Source organism: Gopherus flavomarginatus, chromosome 2, assembly GCF_025201925.1.
Source record: "Gopherus flavomarginatus isolate rGopFla2 chromosome 2, rGopFla2.mat.asm, whole genome shotgun sequence".
Lineage (NCBI taxonomy): Eukaryota > Metazoa > Chordata > Testudines > Testudinidae > Gopherus > Gopherus flavomarginatus.
The window spans coordinates 292,001,890-292,018,452 of NC_066618.1; the positions used below are offsets into that span (position 1 = coordinate 292,001,890).

The window sequence follows — 16,563 nt, forward strand, 5'->3', positions numbered from 1 at the left end:
GGTGGACTCCAACTGGGCCCTGAAGTGCTGCCTCCATAAGTAAGATTCAGAGGCACTACTCTCTGTCCTTAAGGGTTCTGGGGCAAAAACTCTTACAGATTTTACAGCAGTCTCTGAGATGCCCCTCTCCAAGGCATTTAAGGCACAGCGAGGGCAGGTCACTTCTTGGCATAAACCTGCCGGAGTCTGAGCACAGTTTAAAGCCTGGGAACTGAGGCATACCCAGTGCTGAGTAAAGACATCACAGGTAAAGTCCTCTCCAAAGGAAACTTATAAGAAATCTATCTACACTGACCATAAACTACTCTATTGCTAAATCCAACTATGTATGCAAAGAGAGATACTGCAAAGCATGTGCTCGTCGAGGCAAGAGCGGTAGGGAGTTCCAGCTAGCCATCACAGGTGGTAAGAACGAACCAAGGCGGGGGCAGGGCAGGGCCCAGTATTGGGCGCCATGAAGGTGCAACTCCAGGGTGACCCTATAGATACTGCTAAGGGAAAAATATTCCCGCTATTGCGCACATGGTGTGCGCATACCTGATTGAAATTGACATGAACAAGCGCTCGAAGAACAGAGCAAAGCAAGACATGATTCTGACTTAGGCCACGTGGCTGTAAAAAGGAACTAGAGAGGCGTTGACACACACTACCTCTTATATTCTTGGTCACGAGCCCAAGGAGAGCTGGTGCGGGCCAATGGACACTTCTTTGGAGGATTTCCTGACTCAGGAGCCTGGTGTGCATGTATACTGATGTGTCGAATGAACGCATGCACGTACAAACACAATTTAATTATCCTGAAGCAAACACTTAATATATACACCAACAGGTTTCAACGGAACTTGGATCATTTAGTTTAATGTGCTAACTTACCCCAAACTAAATCTGTTTAAGCATAATTTAAACTGGCTTACGTTTGCTTATGTTAGAGATTTTTTTCCAAGGTAATCAAATCAACTTATTTACCCCCGTGCAATTTTTCTATTATAGACGAAGTTTTACATATGTTAGGAGAAACATTAAAGAGAGAAGTCCCTAAATTCTGGCTTGGTCCACAGTTTGGTCTTTGTTGGGAAGAAGGGAAGAGTTAATTTAAGGTTTTTGTCTAATTGTGAGTCAATTATATACATAAAACAACTTTGCTCAGAACACACACACACTCTGCATGAGATTAAAACATTCTGCCATTAGCCCTTTGTAAACTATCAGAAAGAATCCCCCGGCAGCTCCGCACGAGGGTCTGAAGGCAAAAGCTCAGTGAACTTCCGCTAGCCTTATAGGTGTTATAATTGTATCTGCTAATGACTGTGGGTGTGTGTGTGTGTGTTGGGGGGGGACTGGAGGGGTGAATCCCCCGGCAGCTCCCCAGACGTCATGGGGGTGGGGAAATACCCCAGCAGCTGCCAGCGGGGGATCCCCAGCAGCTCCCCAGCCGCTACGGGGAAAGCAGGGGGCGACAACAGGACAACAATCCTCTGGCAGCTCCCCAGCCACCATGGGAGGTGGGGGATACCTGGCAGCTCCCCAGCTGCTGCAGGTGAGGAGGGAATCCTTAGCTCTTGCTGTCATTGAGGGAATCTGCAGGACCTCCCCAGTCCGCAAGTGCTGGGGACCCCCAGATCTCCCCAGGGGCCGTAGAGAATACCCATCAATTCCCCAGACACCAGGGGCGGGGCGGGGGGAATGCCCCTGTAGCTCACTAGCCGCTGCAAGCAGTAGAGGAACCCCCACAGCTCCACTACCTGGGGGGGAAATCTCCCAAAGCTCCCCAGTCAGCGGGAAATTCCCCGCAGCTCCCCACACGCCACAGGCAGGGATCCCTCCCAGCCACGGGGCAGGAGCCACAGCTTGCAGCCATAGCAGGGCAGGGTGCTCGACTCTCCTCCCTCCCCATTTTGTCATGGTCATTTTTAGTAAAAGTCACAGACAGGTCACTGGCAATTAACAAAAAATGACGGAAGCCATGTCCTGTCTGTGACTTTTACTAAAAATGTCCATGAGAAAATTGTAGCCTTAACTATCAGTTGCTGAAGATAACTAACTCCAGCTGTTTGATTTACAGCAATAACTCCCTCTGTTATCTAACAAAACTTTTAAATTAGCTGTGGGGTAGAGCTCTATTGTTACGAGGGACATTCACCTTTTATCTCAGCCTACAGGGCTCTGATTTTATGCTTCTGTGCAGCCTTTATAGGCAGGCCTGGAGGACCCACTTTTGCTGCTCCTTCCTGGGGGAAAGGATATAGTAGGACTGCTGGGCCTCCAATAGGGTGCCACAAAGGGCCAGGTACACCCCTCACACCTGGATACTTCTTCCAAATTCTAATTGCAGTATTCACTTTGAAGCAAACACTGGAATTAAAGTTTCAAAACTATTAACACTATACCCCCCATTTTCATTCTCACAGCTTTTGAGGCATTTTTCATGCTTAGTTTTTAACTAAAACCAAAGTTTGAGTGCAGGAATTTGAGTCAGTTGTTCCAAAACGTGTGCTCTGGGGAAAGGTAGAGCAAGAATTCTGAGAATCTGCCAATTGTGTCTTCCTTTGGCAGCTGCAATTGAGGCTTTCCCCATTTTGAGAGAAATATCATCTCTACCCAGAATGCTAGGTCTGACCTCAACTCCTGTACAGTTGAACAGAAGGAAACCCATAGGAATGGAAAGTCTAGATGAGAGATAAATATGTTTCCTGCTGAGAAATTGTTGCCACACTTAATTCCCTCCACATATCATTTAATACAGACGGACTTTTGAATTGAAAGCATCAAGAGTAGAGCTCCCTTTCTCAAACAAGTCCCTACTCTGAAGAGCTTACTCAAGATATAAAATGTAATTAAGACCATTTAAATGCTATCAGTAAGCACAAGCAATTTCTCTAAAAAAATAAAAAAAATTAAAAAAAAACTAAACTAAATGCAAAATATCTAGGTTAATTCAATACTGAGGTTACAGTAAAACAAAAAGTAAGGAACTCAGAGATTCAACACCAGCATTAGCTTATCCACCAGACGTGAGTGGTATTTTCTATTTGTTTTTCTGGTTAAATGCATAGTTTAAAATATTTCTATTTGTCATAGAATGGACACTAGAAAATATACAAGTTGGGCAATACTGCTGTTGCAAATTAACTTTTGCAGTATAGGCTTCAGTAGGACTTGCCAAACCCATGAAGACATCTTTAGAAATTAGAACTACATTTGCCAGAAATACTTTAGATTAGAAATTCTTGATTGAGTTAAATTCGGTAGGAACACAGAAGATATCTTCTAAGAAGTAAACAGATACAAAATTTAAGCAAAGAATTTGGTAAGAGTCTTTTGGTCTCTGAGAATCTTAAATCCTCAATTCATAGTTTTCTTAGATATTAGTTTGTGGTTATGTAACAACTGTTCGATAAGACAGGGGCACAATACAATCTTTTCTGCAGCACACTGATTTGATACCATAAAATAGGCATTTGTATAATGGTAATGACTAGAGGTCTGGTTGAGCTAGGTACTGTTCAAACACATTGTAAGAGGCAGTGTGGTTTAGTGTATAGAAGACTGGACTGATGCTCAGGAAGCCTCAAGTTCTATTCCTAACTCTGCCACTGATCTGCTGTCTGACCTTGAGCAACTCACTTCATCTCGTCAAACCTAAGTTTCCCTTCTCACCCTTTGTCTATCTTGTCTATTTAAACTGTAAGCAACCTCTTCAGGGTCTCTCACTAAGAATTTGTACAGTGTCTAGCACAACAAAGCCCTAATATTAGTTGGAGCCTCTGAGCACTACCATAATGCAAGTCATTAATAATAAGATCGTCCCTACCCTGAAGAGCCTGCATTCTAAATGGACAAGTATTATAATATGAACTCAGACCACAGACAAAGTGAGAGTTATTTTATCTGGAATTTGCGTCAGAATGCCCTAATAAGGCTGGTCTTTGTCTAGAGATTTACTCTAAGTATAAAATCATTTGGTGCGTGAAAGGCTTGAAGTCACAGTGTGAGATGCCATTACATTACAAACTCTGGCTAGAAACTTATTTTTAAAACTTACTTTATCCCTCCCAATAGGAAGTGGCATAGCTGTATATAGGTTTTTTCTTCCATCAAATACTGGTTTACGATCCCCAAAGATCTGTGTTTTAAAGTGCTGGACCATATGCTCAACTATTTCTCTGAAAATACAAAGAAAATTAAGTTATCATATAATTTGAACAGAGTACCAAAAGAACCCCAATATGCTTATGTAATCAAGAGGAAACAAAAATACTGGCTATTACATGAAGGGTTATCAACAGCGCAGCATGAAAGATCAGATTCATTTAATTATCTGAGGAGACAATGGCAGTTGATTTTATGTAAAGAAAATTTCATAGAACCAACTGTTTCCATTTCTTGGGACTACTAAATTTGATCCTGGTTTCTCATTGGAAAGTTTATAGCCCCAGTGTTTTACCTACAGTTTATTCTATGCAGCTAGAACACGTACATAATATAAGCTGCTCTTCTCCATGGCTTCCATCTGCAGAACAGGTCTGATGGGCTAGGCAGCTTGACAGCACAGGGAAAGGAGGAATTTAGGACAGGGATAGATGATCAAACGATTTGGGCCTGTACACAATGCATACATTAAATTCCTCTGCATCACACTCAAATATCAATCTTGACTCTCACCTCTACTCCTGGGGGAATTCTGCACCACTGCACATGCGCTGAATTTATGTCCCCCTCAGATTTCTTTGTTTCCCCGCAGAAAAATAACTTTCTGATGGGGAAGCAAAGGGAAGTCACAACAGCAGTCGTGCAACCCTCCTCAGCAGTAAGTTTTGGGTGCCCAGGGCAGGTGTGGGGCAGACGACAGGGCTGAGGAAGACCCAGCTGGTGGCTCCTACCCTGTGCTAGTCCCGGCTGGGCTGGGGAGGATGGGACTTCCTCTTCCCCTGCACGGCATCTGGGGCTGTATCAGACCCACCCCCAGATTTCTCCCACAGCTGTAGGAAGCTCTACGAACTCTCCCTCCATCCCCACACCGATTGCTCCTCAGCTACAGGGGGAGAGATCACTGTACAGGGAGCTGGTTTCCCATCCACCTAACCCCCGTGCATCCAGACCCCCTCATGCCCAGACCATTCTGCTGAGCCTGCCCGCCACACACACACCCCCCGATGAGCCACAACCACTTTCACCTGGACCCCCCTGCAGAGTCCCATTACCACTGCACTCAGAACCCCCTCCTCCCCCCCAACAAGCCCCTATGCATCCAGATCCCACACATACCCAGACTGCCCCACACAGAACCTTCTCAATCCACACCCGGATCCCCCCACACTAAGCCCCTCTACATTTGGATCCTGCCTTGCTGAATCTGCCTGCCCACACCTGGTGCACTTGGCACAGAGGGGCATGGCTCTGGGGTGTTTCTGGGGCAAGCCTGGACCTTGAACTGTGTCAGGGTTGGGTACAGCATCACTGCTGGAGTCCGTGTTCCGGGGGAAGCTGCACAGTGATCTCCCACCTCTGTGCAGTCAGTGGCCTGTGCTCCTCAATATCATGCTGGAGCCTCCACATTTATTTGATATATAAAATTTGCAGAATTTTAAAATATTGTGTGCAGAATTTTTAATTTTTGGCACAGAATGCCCTCAGGAGTAGGTGAGCTCGTACTTTTTCATGTAACAACAACAACAGCGTTTACCAGTACATATAACTATTAAAACTACAAATTAAAGTGTGACTGGAATTATAGGCTGTGCATTAGAATATGATGCAGAATAATCTGAAATGTGTATTGTAGCTGGTTATATGTTAGATATGCAAATGAGTTTGTAGTCTATTGTAATTGTTCTATTCTCAGACGCCAAATATCTGGGTTTAAATCTCGTGAAGGACATCACTGAGGCTATAACTGCATTTAATCTGAAATCCATGAGGCACTTCATCTTGAAAATCCAGTTAACATGGGAGGTAAATACCAGAGTGGTACGCCTCTACCCCAATATAACATGGTCCTCGGGAGCCAAAAATCCCTATCACATTATAGGTGAAACCCCATTACATCAGGGTAGCAGCGGCAGGGCTCCAGCAATGATTTAAAGAGCCTGGGGTTCTGGCTGCAGGGATCCCCGGGCCCTTTAAATTGTCACCCGAGTCCCACTGCCAGATCCCCGGGGTAGCGACAGAAGGGCTCTGACAGTGATTTAAAAGGGCCAGGGGCTCCCCACAGCAGCCGGAGCTCTGAGCCCTTTAAAGCGCCGCCGGAGCCCCGAGGTAGCAGTGGAAGGGTTCCAGTGGTGATTTACAGGGTCTGGGGCTCCCCGCACCAGCCGGAGCCCTGGGCCCTTTAAAGCGCCACCCGAGCCCTGCTGCCAGAGCCCCAGGGTTATTGCGCTATATGCAAACACATGTTATATCGGGTCGACTTATATCAGGCTAGAGGTGTGTGTGCCAGTACAAAACCCTAAGACAGAAATCTGAGCGTGTTTAAGCAGTGTGAAGAATGAATATTGCCTTAATTGGTGATTTCCTTGATATTTCATAAATTCAGATTTTTTAAGGCAAGAAGGGACCATTTTTATCATCAAGTCTGACCTCCATAACATAGCCAATAAAACCGCACTCAGTAATTTCAGCTTCAAGCCTGTAACTTCGAAGTGAGCTATAACATATTGTTTTAGAGAGATAACCACATAGATTCCTCTCATCTCATCCAAAAGATCTTCTTAGATGTAAATACTTCAACAGAGAATCCACTATATTACTAGTGATGGTTAATAACACTCACTATTACAATTTTCAGAGGGGTAGCCGTGTTAGTCTGGATCTGTAAAAGCAGCAAAGAATCCTGTGGCACCTTATAGACTAAAAGACGTTTTGGAGCATGAGCTTTCATGGGTGAATACCCACTTCATCAGATGCATGTAGTGGAAATTTCCAGGGGCAGGAATATATACGCAGGCAAGCTAGAGATAATGAGGTTAGTTCAATCAGGGAGGATGAGGCCTTGTTCTAGCAGTTGAGGTGTGAAAACCAAGGGAGGAGAAACTGGTTTTGTAGTTGGCAAGCCATTCCCAGTCTTTGTTTAATCCTGAGCTGATGGTGTCAAATTTGCAGATGAACTGAAGCTCAGCAGTTTCTCTTTGAAGTCTGGTCCTGAAGTTTTTTTGCTGCAGGATGGCCACCTTAAGGTCTGCTATAGTGTGGCCAGGGAGGTTGAAGTGTTCTCCTACACGTTTTTGTATATTGCCATTTCTAATATCTGATTTGTGTCCGTTTATCCTTTTCCGTAGCGACTGTCCAGTTTGGCAGATGTACATAGCGGAGGGGCATTGCTGGCATATATTACATTGGTGGACGTACAGGTGAATGAACCGGTGATGGTGTGGCTGATCTGGTTAGGTCCTGTGATGGTGTCGCTGGTGTAGATATGTGGGCAGAGTTGGCATCGAGGTTTGTTGCATGGATTGATTCCTGAGTGGGAGTTACTATGGTGCAGTGTGCAGGTACTGGTGAGAATATGTTTCAGGTTGGCAGGCTGCCTGCGGGCAAGGACTGGTCTGCCACCCAAGGCCTGTGAAAGTGTGGGATCGTTGTCCAGGATGGGTTGTAGATCTCTGATGATGCATTGGACGGGTTTTAGCTGGGGACTGTATGTGATGGCCAGTGGAGTCCTGTTGGTTTCTTTCTTGGGTTTGTCCTGCAGTAGAAGGCTTCTGGGTACACGTCTGGCTCTGTTGATCTGTTTCCTTATTTCCTCGTGCGGGTATTGTAGTTTTGAGAATGCTTGGTGGAGATTTTGTAGGTGTTGGTCTCTGTCTGAGGGGTTAGAGCAGATGCGACTGTACCTCAGTGCTTGGCTGTAGACAATAGATTGTGTGATGTGTCTGGGATGGAAGCTGGAGGCATGAAGGTAGGCATAGCGGTCGGTAGGTTTTCGACATAGGGTGGTGTTAATGTGACCATCACTTATTTGCACCGTGGTGTCTAGGAAGTGGACCTCCCGTGTAGATTGGTCCAGGCTGAGATTGATGGTGGGGTGGAAGCTGTTGAAATCGTGGTGGAATTTTTCCAGAGAGAGTCTCCTTCCCATGGGTCCAGATGATGAAGATGTCATCAATGTAGCGTAGGCAGAGAAGGGGAGTGGACGAGAGCCGAGGAAGCGTTGTTCCAGGTCAGCCATAAAAATATTGGCATATTGTGGGGCCATGCGGGTGCCCATAGCGGTGCCACTGATCTGGAGATATATATTGTCATCAAATTTGAAATAGTTGTGTGTGAGGATAAAGGCACAGAGCTCAGCAGCCAGTTGTGCTGTGGCATCATCAGGGATACTGTTCCTGACAGCTTGTATTCCATCTGTGTGTGGGATGTTCGTGTAGAGAGCCTCTACGTCCATGGTGGCCAGGATAGTGTTTTCTGAAAGGTCACCAATGCATTTTAGTTTCCTCAGGAAATCAGTGGTGTCACGGAGATAGCTGGGAGTGCTGATAGCATAGGGTCTGAGTAGAGAGTCCACATATCCAGACAGTCCTTCAGTGAGAGTGTCAATGCCCGAGATGATGGGGCATCCAGGATTTCCGGGTTTGTGGATCTTGGGTAGTAGATAGAATAACCCTGGTCGGGGCTCTAGGGGTATGTTGATTTGTTCTGGTGTTAGTGCAGGAAGTGTCCTGAGTAGATGTTGCAGTTTCTTAGTGTATTCCTCAGTGGGATGTGAAGGAAGTGGCCTGTAGAATTTGGTGTTGGAGAGTTGTCTGGCGGCCTCCTTCTGGTACTCAGACCTGTTCATGACGACAACAGCACCTCCTTTATAAGCCTCTTTGATGATAATGTCAGGGTGGTTTCTGAGGCTGTGGATGACATTGCATTCTGTACGACTTAGATTATGAAGCAAGTGATGTTGTTTTTCCACAATTTCTGCCTGTGCACGTCGGCGGAAGCACTCAATGTATAGGTCCAGACTGTCATTTCGACCCTCAGGAGGAGTCCATGTGGAGTTCTTCTTCTTGTGCTGTTGGCGGGAGGGTACCTGTGTATCAGTGCGCTGTTCAGTGTTGTCCTGAAAGTATTCTTTGAGTCGGAGACGGCGAAAGTAGGCTTCCAGATCGCCGCAGAACCGTATCATGTTGGTGGGGGTGGCAGGGCAGAAAGAGAGTCCCCGAGATAGGACAGACTTTTCTTCTGGGCTGAGTGTGTAGTTGGATAGATTGACGATATTGCTGGGTGGGTTGGGGGTACCATGGTTGTGGCCCCATGCGACAGGTAGGAGTTTAGACAGCTTACAGTCCTTTTTTCTTTGTAGAGAGGTGAAATAAGTAACGTAGATCTCCTGTCTTATTTTAGTGAAATCCGTTTGTATGGAAGTTTGGTTATTAATGAGAGTCTTCAGGTTGGAGAGCTCTTTTTTGATGTTTTCCTGTTTGCTGTATAGGATGCTGATCAGGTGGTTCCTCAGTTTCTTTGACAGAGTATGGCATAATCTCTCACTGTGGTCTGTGTAGTATGTAGATAGCAGTGGATTTTTTACCTTTAGTCCATTTGGTATGATATCCATCCGTTTGCATTTGGAAAGGAAGATGATATCTGTCCGTATTTCTGCAAGTTTCTTCATGAGGTTGATGGATTTCCACTCCATACGGCTAAATGCAGTGCCTTGCATGGTGTCAAGTATCAGACGGGTAGCCGTGTTAGTCTGGATCTGTAAAAGCAGCAAAGAATCCTGTGGCACCTTATAGACGAACAGATGTTTTGGAGCATGAGCTTTCATGGGTATAGGTCCACCAGTGTAATATACGCCATCATATGCCAGCAATGCCCCTCTGCTATGTACATCGGCCAAACTGGACAGTCGCTACAGAAATGGATAAACGGACACAAATCAGATATTAGGAATGGCAATATACAAAAACCTGTAGGAGAACACTTCAACCTCCCTGGCCACACTATAGCAGACCTTAAGGTGGCCATCCTGCAGCAAAAAAACTTCAGGACCAGACTTCAAAGAGAAACTGCTGAGCTTCAGTTCATCTGCAAATTTGACACCATCAGCTCAGGATTAAACAAAGACTGGGAATGGCTTGCCAACTACAAAACCAGTTTCTCCTCCCTTGGTTTTCACACCTCAACTGCTAGAACAAGGCCTCATCCTCCCTGATTGAACTAACCTCATTATCTCTAGCTTGCCTGCATATATATTCCTGCCCCTGGAAATTTCCACTACATGCATCTGATGAAGTGGGTATTCACCCACGAAAGCTCATGCTCCAAAACGTCTATTACAATTTTATGCCTTATGAATTTCTCCAACTTCATCTTCCAATCATCTTTCGCAATGGCGTTCATGGGATTTGGGGTTTAGCAATATTAACTGTAAGCAAATTTCTGTTTGAGTTTGAAGTAAAAAATTCAGACTTCACTAGGTTTGTAAATCAATTTTTTTCTTCCCACACTGCCTTAGGAAAACAGATACAGCGTAGAATTATGAAAAGCGCAAATAGGATCATTTCTAGTAAATGGCATTTCTTCATCCAGGTTCTTACAATGGCCTTCATCACCATATCATGATGGCTACTGACGAGTTACGGCCAATCTGGGCAAACAATTATATATATTCAACTTTATACTGGTAAGCAACTACCTATTGTGAACATGATTTGCTCTGATCTGCATTGACATGGTCCTCATTATGTCAGTTAATGAGACTTCATAATTGTTAAACAAACCTCCAATTAGAAATTGGAGAGTTGCACTGGTGGAAGAAGAGAAATTGGCTCAATGGAATTACTACAGTGATGATCTTAGCCCATTGTTTGTTTTTAAGTTAAATCCAATTTTTAAATGTTTTTAAAATATTACATTTAAAAATAATCAAACAGAGCAGGAGGGTGAAGTATAGAACAGCTACTTGTGTTCCATGCATGTCTAAGAGTGCAGTTAGGTTAAAAAAAATTCTACATTTGTAAGTTGCACTTTCACAATAAAGAGACTGCACTACATTACTTGTAATAGGTGAATTGAAAAATACTATTTCTCTTGCTTCCCTGGCCATCAATAATTTGCAAAATTGATCCATACCTTTTTAGCCTTGCTATCGGTATTCATTTGCATATCTTCTATTAATACAGAAGATGATGAAAGAGGGTAATTTCTTACCTGTTATAATTTAGTTTCTCCAAAGTCCTCTTATACCAGCACAGACAAATGGGTTTACTTCCCCCTGTCAGTAGGTGAAGACAGGAAAACAAGTTGTTGGTAATATGACCTCCCCTTTTAAGGGGCTTGCTAGCTGACGCCACTTAGTTATGAACTAAGCAGTTAACAACAATGGTCAAATTCACTGGCGTAACTCCACTCAAGCTAATGGAGTTGTGCCTGCCTATGCCACCAGTAATTTTTGATCAAAAGCTGAAAACTTCACTCAAAGTAAGCTATAACCACCACAAAAGTCAGGTGGGATTTCTAGGTTGGTATAGGAAGACTTGGAGAAACCAAACTAACAGAAATAATGCTTGCTGATGGATATCACCAAAGCAGGACATATTCAAATGGGAAGATATTAACAAATCTGATAAACAACAAGGATATCCATGTCCCCAAGTGCCCTATGTGAAAGCTTGTACAGGACCCTAGCTTCTATAAGTTCCTCTTTTTAAAAGTGTAAATGGAGGAAAAACAAATAAAACTGGGGGAATGCAAAGCATAATGATATTACCGGTTAACTCTTCTAGGGCATTTCTCTGGCTTTATATCCAATTCATAATGGTAGATATCAATTTTAGGAATGTCCATTTCAAAGAAGTTGGCCTGTAGTTTGATGGTTCTTCCAGAAGTACCAAAATCTGGTCGAGGAGGAGGTTTAAAGGCATATCCCTGTATTGGTGGTGGCAATGGTGGAGGAGGTGCAAGCACTGAAAGAGAGAAAAAAAAGCACAAAGTAAAATAACACCACAAAAATTGTCCACATTAGGTACATGCAATGAGAAGAGTAACACACGTAAGCTTCTATACTATTTTATAAATGCATTTTTAAACCTAGTCTTCACTCCTTGCTTTTTTTTAAAATATTGATTTAACAGATGAAAACCTATGTCCTGGGCCAGAAGCCATCAGACCCTGACTCACCTGTTCCCTAATTGATGTTAACTACTCCGTATACTTCCCAACTCTTTTTACTGAGGAAGGCCACAGGAGGTAGGTTAGCATTCTGTCCTTTTATAGGTGAGTTAACGCAGCACCTGGGAAGCTGAACAAGAACTTCTTTAAGAGCTGGAACTAGGACCCAGTTGCCTAATATGGAGGACTTAAAGCTCATTACTTGGCCACAATGCTCCTCACAAAATTACTATGCTAAGGGCTTGGCTACACTTGCAAGTTGCAGGGCAATAAAGGAGCCCTGGGCATACTAGCTCACTACCGGTCCACACTGGCAAGGCACGTAGAGTGCTCTGACTCCATGGCTACAGCCCTGCTGGTATTCCACCTTGCTGTACCCCCACTAGTGCGCTGTGGCGCCAGTGAAGATGAGGGGTCGCATTACTGGGCTCTGATCAGCCTCTGGAAACTTCCAACAATCCCCTTAAGTCAAGTGGCCACTCTTCTTATTGTTTTGAACTCGCTGTTGAAATGCGGATATGCCATTTGAAAGCTCCATTTCTGACAGTCAGCTGCTTATCTGCTCTGAGCCAGATAAGTGTGCTCCGAGACAGATTAGTGTGGAATGCTGTGTGCGAGAGAGAGGGGCAGGGGGGGTCTGCTGCTGTCTGAACTTACAAGACAGCATGCTGACATGCTCTCAGCCCCCCCAAAAACCCACTCTCTCCCCCCACATACACACAACACACTCCCTGTCACACTCCACCCCATCCACCCGCCATTTGAAAAGCACACTGCAGTTACTTGCATGCTGGGATAGCTGCCATAATGCACCGCTCCCAATGCTGCTGCAAGTGCCACAAATGTGGCCATGCCAGTAAGCAAGCAGCCGTCAGTGTGGACAGACTGCAGCACTTTCCATACTGCACTCTCCGAAGGTGGGTGTAACTCACAGCGCTCTACATCTGCAAGTGTAGCCATGCCCTAAGTCTTTAGTGCTTGGCTTCAGTATTCGCAAAATGGAGCTACTCCCAAATACTGAAGCCAAACACAAAGACCGAGCATTCTAAACTACATTAAAAATAGTAGTTAAGGTTGCAAAGGGTTCAAAAACAATAAATTCTGGCATTTCCTGACTTCTAACGTGACATTGAACAAGTCACTTATAAATCTAAACCTTTAAAAGGAGATTTAGTCACCTAAATCAGACAGTGTGCTGAGCGCAGCAATGCCTAAATACCTTTAAAAATCTGGGTGTCTTAAAGCAAAATTTTCAGGAGATAGCCACTATCTGCTCATTTTCTGGGTGTCAGATTTGAGGCTCAAAAGACCGAATTTTCAGAACCACAGAACACAATTCCTATTCGAGTTAGTGTAAATTGAGGTTACTCAGCACCTATGAAAAACAATTAGGTCACAGGTGTCTCCATCACTGAGGACCCAACATTAGCAAATTTTGGCCTTAATCTGTCTCTCAGCTCCTCAACTGTAAAATGGGAATAACAGTACTTTCCAACTTCATAGGAGTGTTATGAAGATTAATTAATTAATTGTTTGAGACACTAGATACTATGGTGATGAGCACAAAACAAAGCACAAGAAGTTTTCTTTTTAAATGTATTTAGGTGCAGCTTTTGAGGCCATATATACAGTCATGAGGACAAGAGGAAATGAAGCAGAGGTCCCTGTGAAAAAGATATGTGGTTCTGTAATCAAAAGTTTCATAATGAATCTATCTAGAGAGAGAGGGGCATAATTAAGATTACCCAGGCACAGAGAACATAATCCGTCACTCTACATTTGTGTAAGTTATTGTTTAATGAATTAGAAATAGCTTCTCTTTTTACTGTAGCATAAAAATGAAGACTAAAGACAAAATAAGAAAGGTCATTGCTTGAAGGAGATAAGTAATGTTTATCAAACAGCAGTTTTAGCCTGAGAAGCAGCTAACCTATATTTATTACATGAAAATAGATACAAATGGTTTAGCTTTACCATCAACAGATGGGAATTGACTTTTCTTTTGGGAAAAAAGTTTGAAAACCATTGATTTAAAGAAACTTTTTAGACTACTCCTTTAAATGAAGAATTTAAAATCAAGCCATCCTGTGCAAAATGCACTACAACAATCCAGTCTGGAGTTGACAGGAAACCCAGCCATAAGAAAGCCCTAATTTAAGTACTAAAGTAAGCCAACTTTGATTAATAAGGTATCAGTATACTGTCCTCAGTAAAAAGATTTATTATGTTTCTAATGAAAAAAACCACAGAAAACAAATTTGACCTTTCTACAATAGTTCATCTAGTCTATGGAAACCAAAAGATTCACACCTATCAATGTCAAAGTGCTGTAGTTTCTGTGAAAAAGGGAAGTGAGAGACACTAGTATAAAAGTGTTAGCTACATGGTCCATTTAAAAAGTCACAGGCAACTTCAAATTACATTATTCCACAAAAAACTGCTATAGAAAAAATGAACAACACACAAATTACAATCAACATTTAGGAATTCTACTCTAACCCAAAAGACAGACTTTATGTCGATCTTCGCCCACCATCCCCCAATTAAAATGGAAATCCTGGTGCAACCTTAACTGTGGTGGCAATACCACTCCATCAGAATATTGTTGTGCAACATTAGAGCCAGGAGTAGAGTTACTGGAACACAGTGGACTCATTTGGCCAAGAGGTTCCCAGTACACAGTGTCCTACAACAGGAGCTTCTTTTAAATTTTCAAAATGCTCTAAAATCCACATGTATACAGAGATTAGTACATCCTGACAACAGCTTTCAGAGGTGTGAACTCATCCACTCATCTTATTAGGTGTTCTCCTTCTCCCCACTCCGAAGTCTACCTTAGTCCTTGCTGTGGAATACTCATTTTCGAGACAATCTTGTACCTTAAATTTGTGTTTTTAAACCCAGAAAGTATAGAGTTATTTTACTTTAATTCCTTATGTCCTGATTTCCAGATGTTTAAATACTGGTGCCTTTGATGTTCGAGGCACTGCTGGCCAACCATAACTCTGCATTAACTGTGGTTTTTGGCAATAAATTACTCCAATTTCTATTTAGACATGCCCTTAGTTCAATTAGAAATGTTCCAAACTAGTTAGGCCTACGGATTTGTCTACACAACGAAATCTCTCTGAATAGTTATGGTGACAGATATTGCAATTTCCTCTAACACCCTCTTACTGAATTAAGTTAAACAGTATTCAGTTAATTATAAGTATTTTAGTTCAAGATATTAAAAATGCAAATGTTGATGTATTATTGTGGAATCGTATGCAACTTCTTTAAGGGGGAAGCAGGACTAATGTAAACCCTGGCAAGTGTTAGGAGTTTCAAAGAACTCTCTTAAAGCAAGATCAAATTCTCAGCTGAGTAGGTTTCCTAGGAAATACTTGGGAGGAAGGGAATGCAAATTATCCATCTCTGGATCTCTTTTTTGAAGCTGTGCCCCATGGAAAAACCCATTGTCCGCTAGCATCTGTTAGATGAGAAAAGACCATCTACACTAGGAAATTAGGTCAATATAACTATGTTGCTCAGGAATGTGAAAAATCCACATCCCTGAGCAATGCAGTTAACTAGCCTAACCCCAGGTATAGACAGTGCCAGGTTGATGGGAGAATCCTCCGGTTGACCTAGTGCCACCTCTTGGAGAGGCTGAGTACCTACACTGATGGGAGAAACCCTCCTGCTAGTACAGATAGTGTCTTCACTGTAGCAATGCAGCTGTGCTGCCGTAGCAGTTTATGTGCAGACAAGCCCCAAAACTTGAATGAGAAAAAGAAGGAACTCTCAGATTCCTGGGCATACTTGTTCTGAGCTAACAGCTATTATGAATTTGTGACAACAGAAAAAACCCTAGGTGTGGTCTGAAGGATTTTTCACCGGCCAGAGCCCTTATTGGAGTCAGGGAGTGATATCTGGAAATCTTATTTAAACATATGTGTAGATTCTTTTATTGTTTTTAATATGTTTTTTCTGTAATGTTTTTACTTTAAGAATAAATAAGAATGGCCATACTGGGTCAACGATCCCTCTAGCCCAGTATCTAGTGCTCCAGAGAGAATGAACATAACAGGTCAATTAGCAAGTGATCCATCCCTTTTCATTCAGTCCCAGCTTCTGGCAGTCAGAGGTTAAGGGACACCCAGAGATAGGGTGGCATCCCTGACCATCTTGACTGACCAGCCGTTGATTGACCTATCCTCTGTGAACTTATGTAATTAGTTTTTGAACCCACTTACACTTTTGGCATTCACAACATACCCTGGCAACGTGTTCCACAGATTGACTCTCTGCATTCTGTTTGTTTTAAACCTGTTGCCTATTAATTTCATTAGGTGACCCGCGGTTTTTGTGTTATGTGAAGAGGCAAAAAACACATTCTTATTCAGTTTCTCCACGCCATTCATGATTTTACAGACCTCTATCATATCCCCCCTTAGTCGTCTTTTTTTCCAAGTTGAATATTCG

The 16,563-nt window shown here is 43.2% G+C and overlaps 2 protein-coding genes across 7 annotated transcripts in view; both read right to left on the reverse strand.

Moving 5' to 3' along the window:
• AGO2 (argonaute RISC catalytic component 2) overlaps positions 1 to 16,563 on the reverse strand; it is a 141,318-nt gene that overhangs the window by 85,501 nt on the left and 39,254 nt on the right. For 3 of the 6 annotated variants that reach the window (XM_050940745.1, XM_050940744.1, XM_050940746.1), the window contains exons 2-3: positions 11,696 to 11,891; positions 4,043 to 4,163 (exon numbers count right to left, since the gene is read on the reverse strand). In XM_050940745.1, the coding sequence (XP_050796702.1) occupies positions 4,043 to 4,163; positions 11,696 to 11,891 (317 nt within the window). The other 3 variants (XM_050940748.1, XM_050940747.1, XM_050940749.1) reach the window with 3 other exon arrangements.
• LOC127045315 (uncharacterized) overlaps positions 1 to 16,563 on the reverse strand; it is a 127,180-nt gene that overhangs the window by 39,690 nt on the left and 70,927 nt on the right. The window lies entirely within an intron of this gene.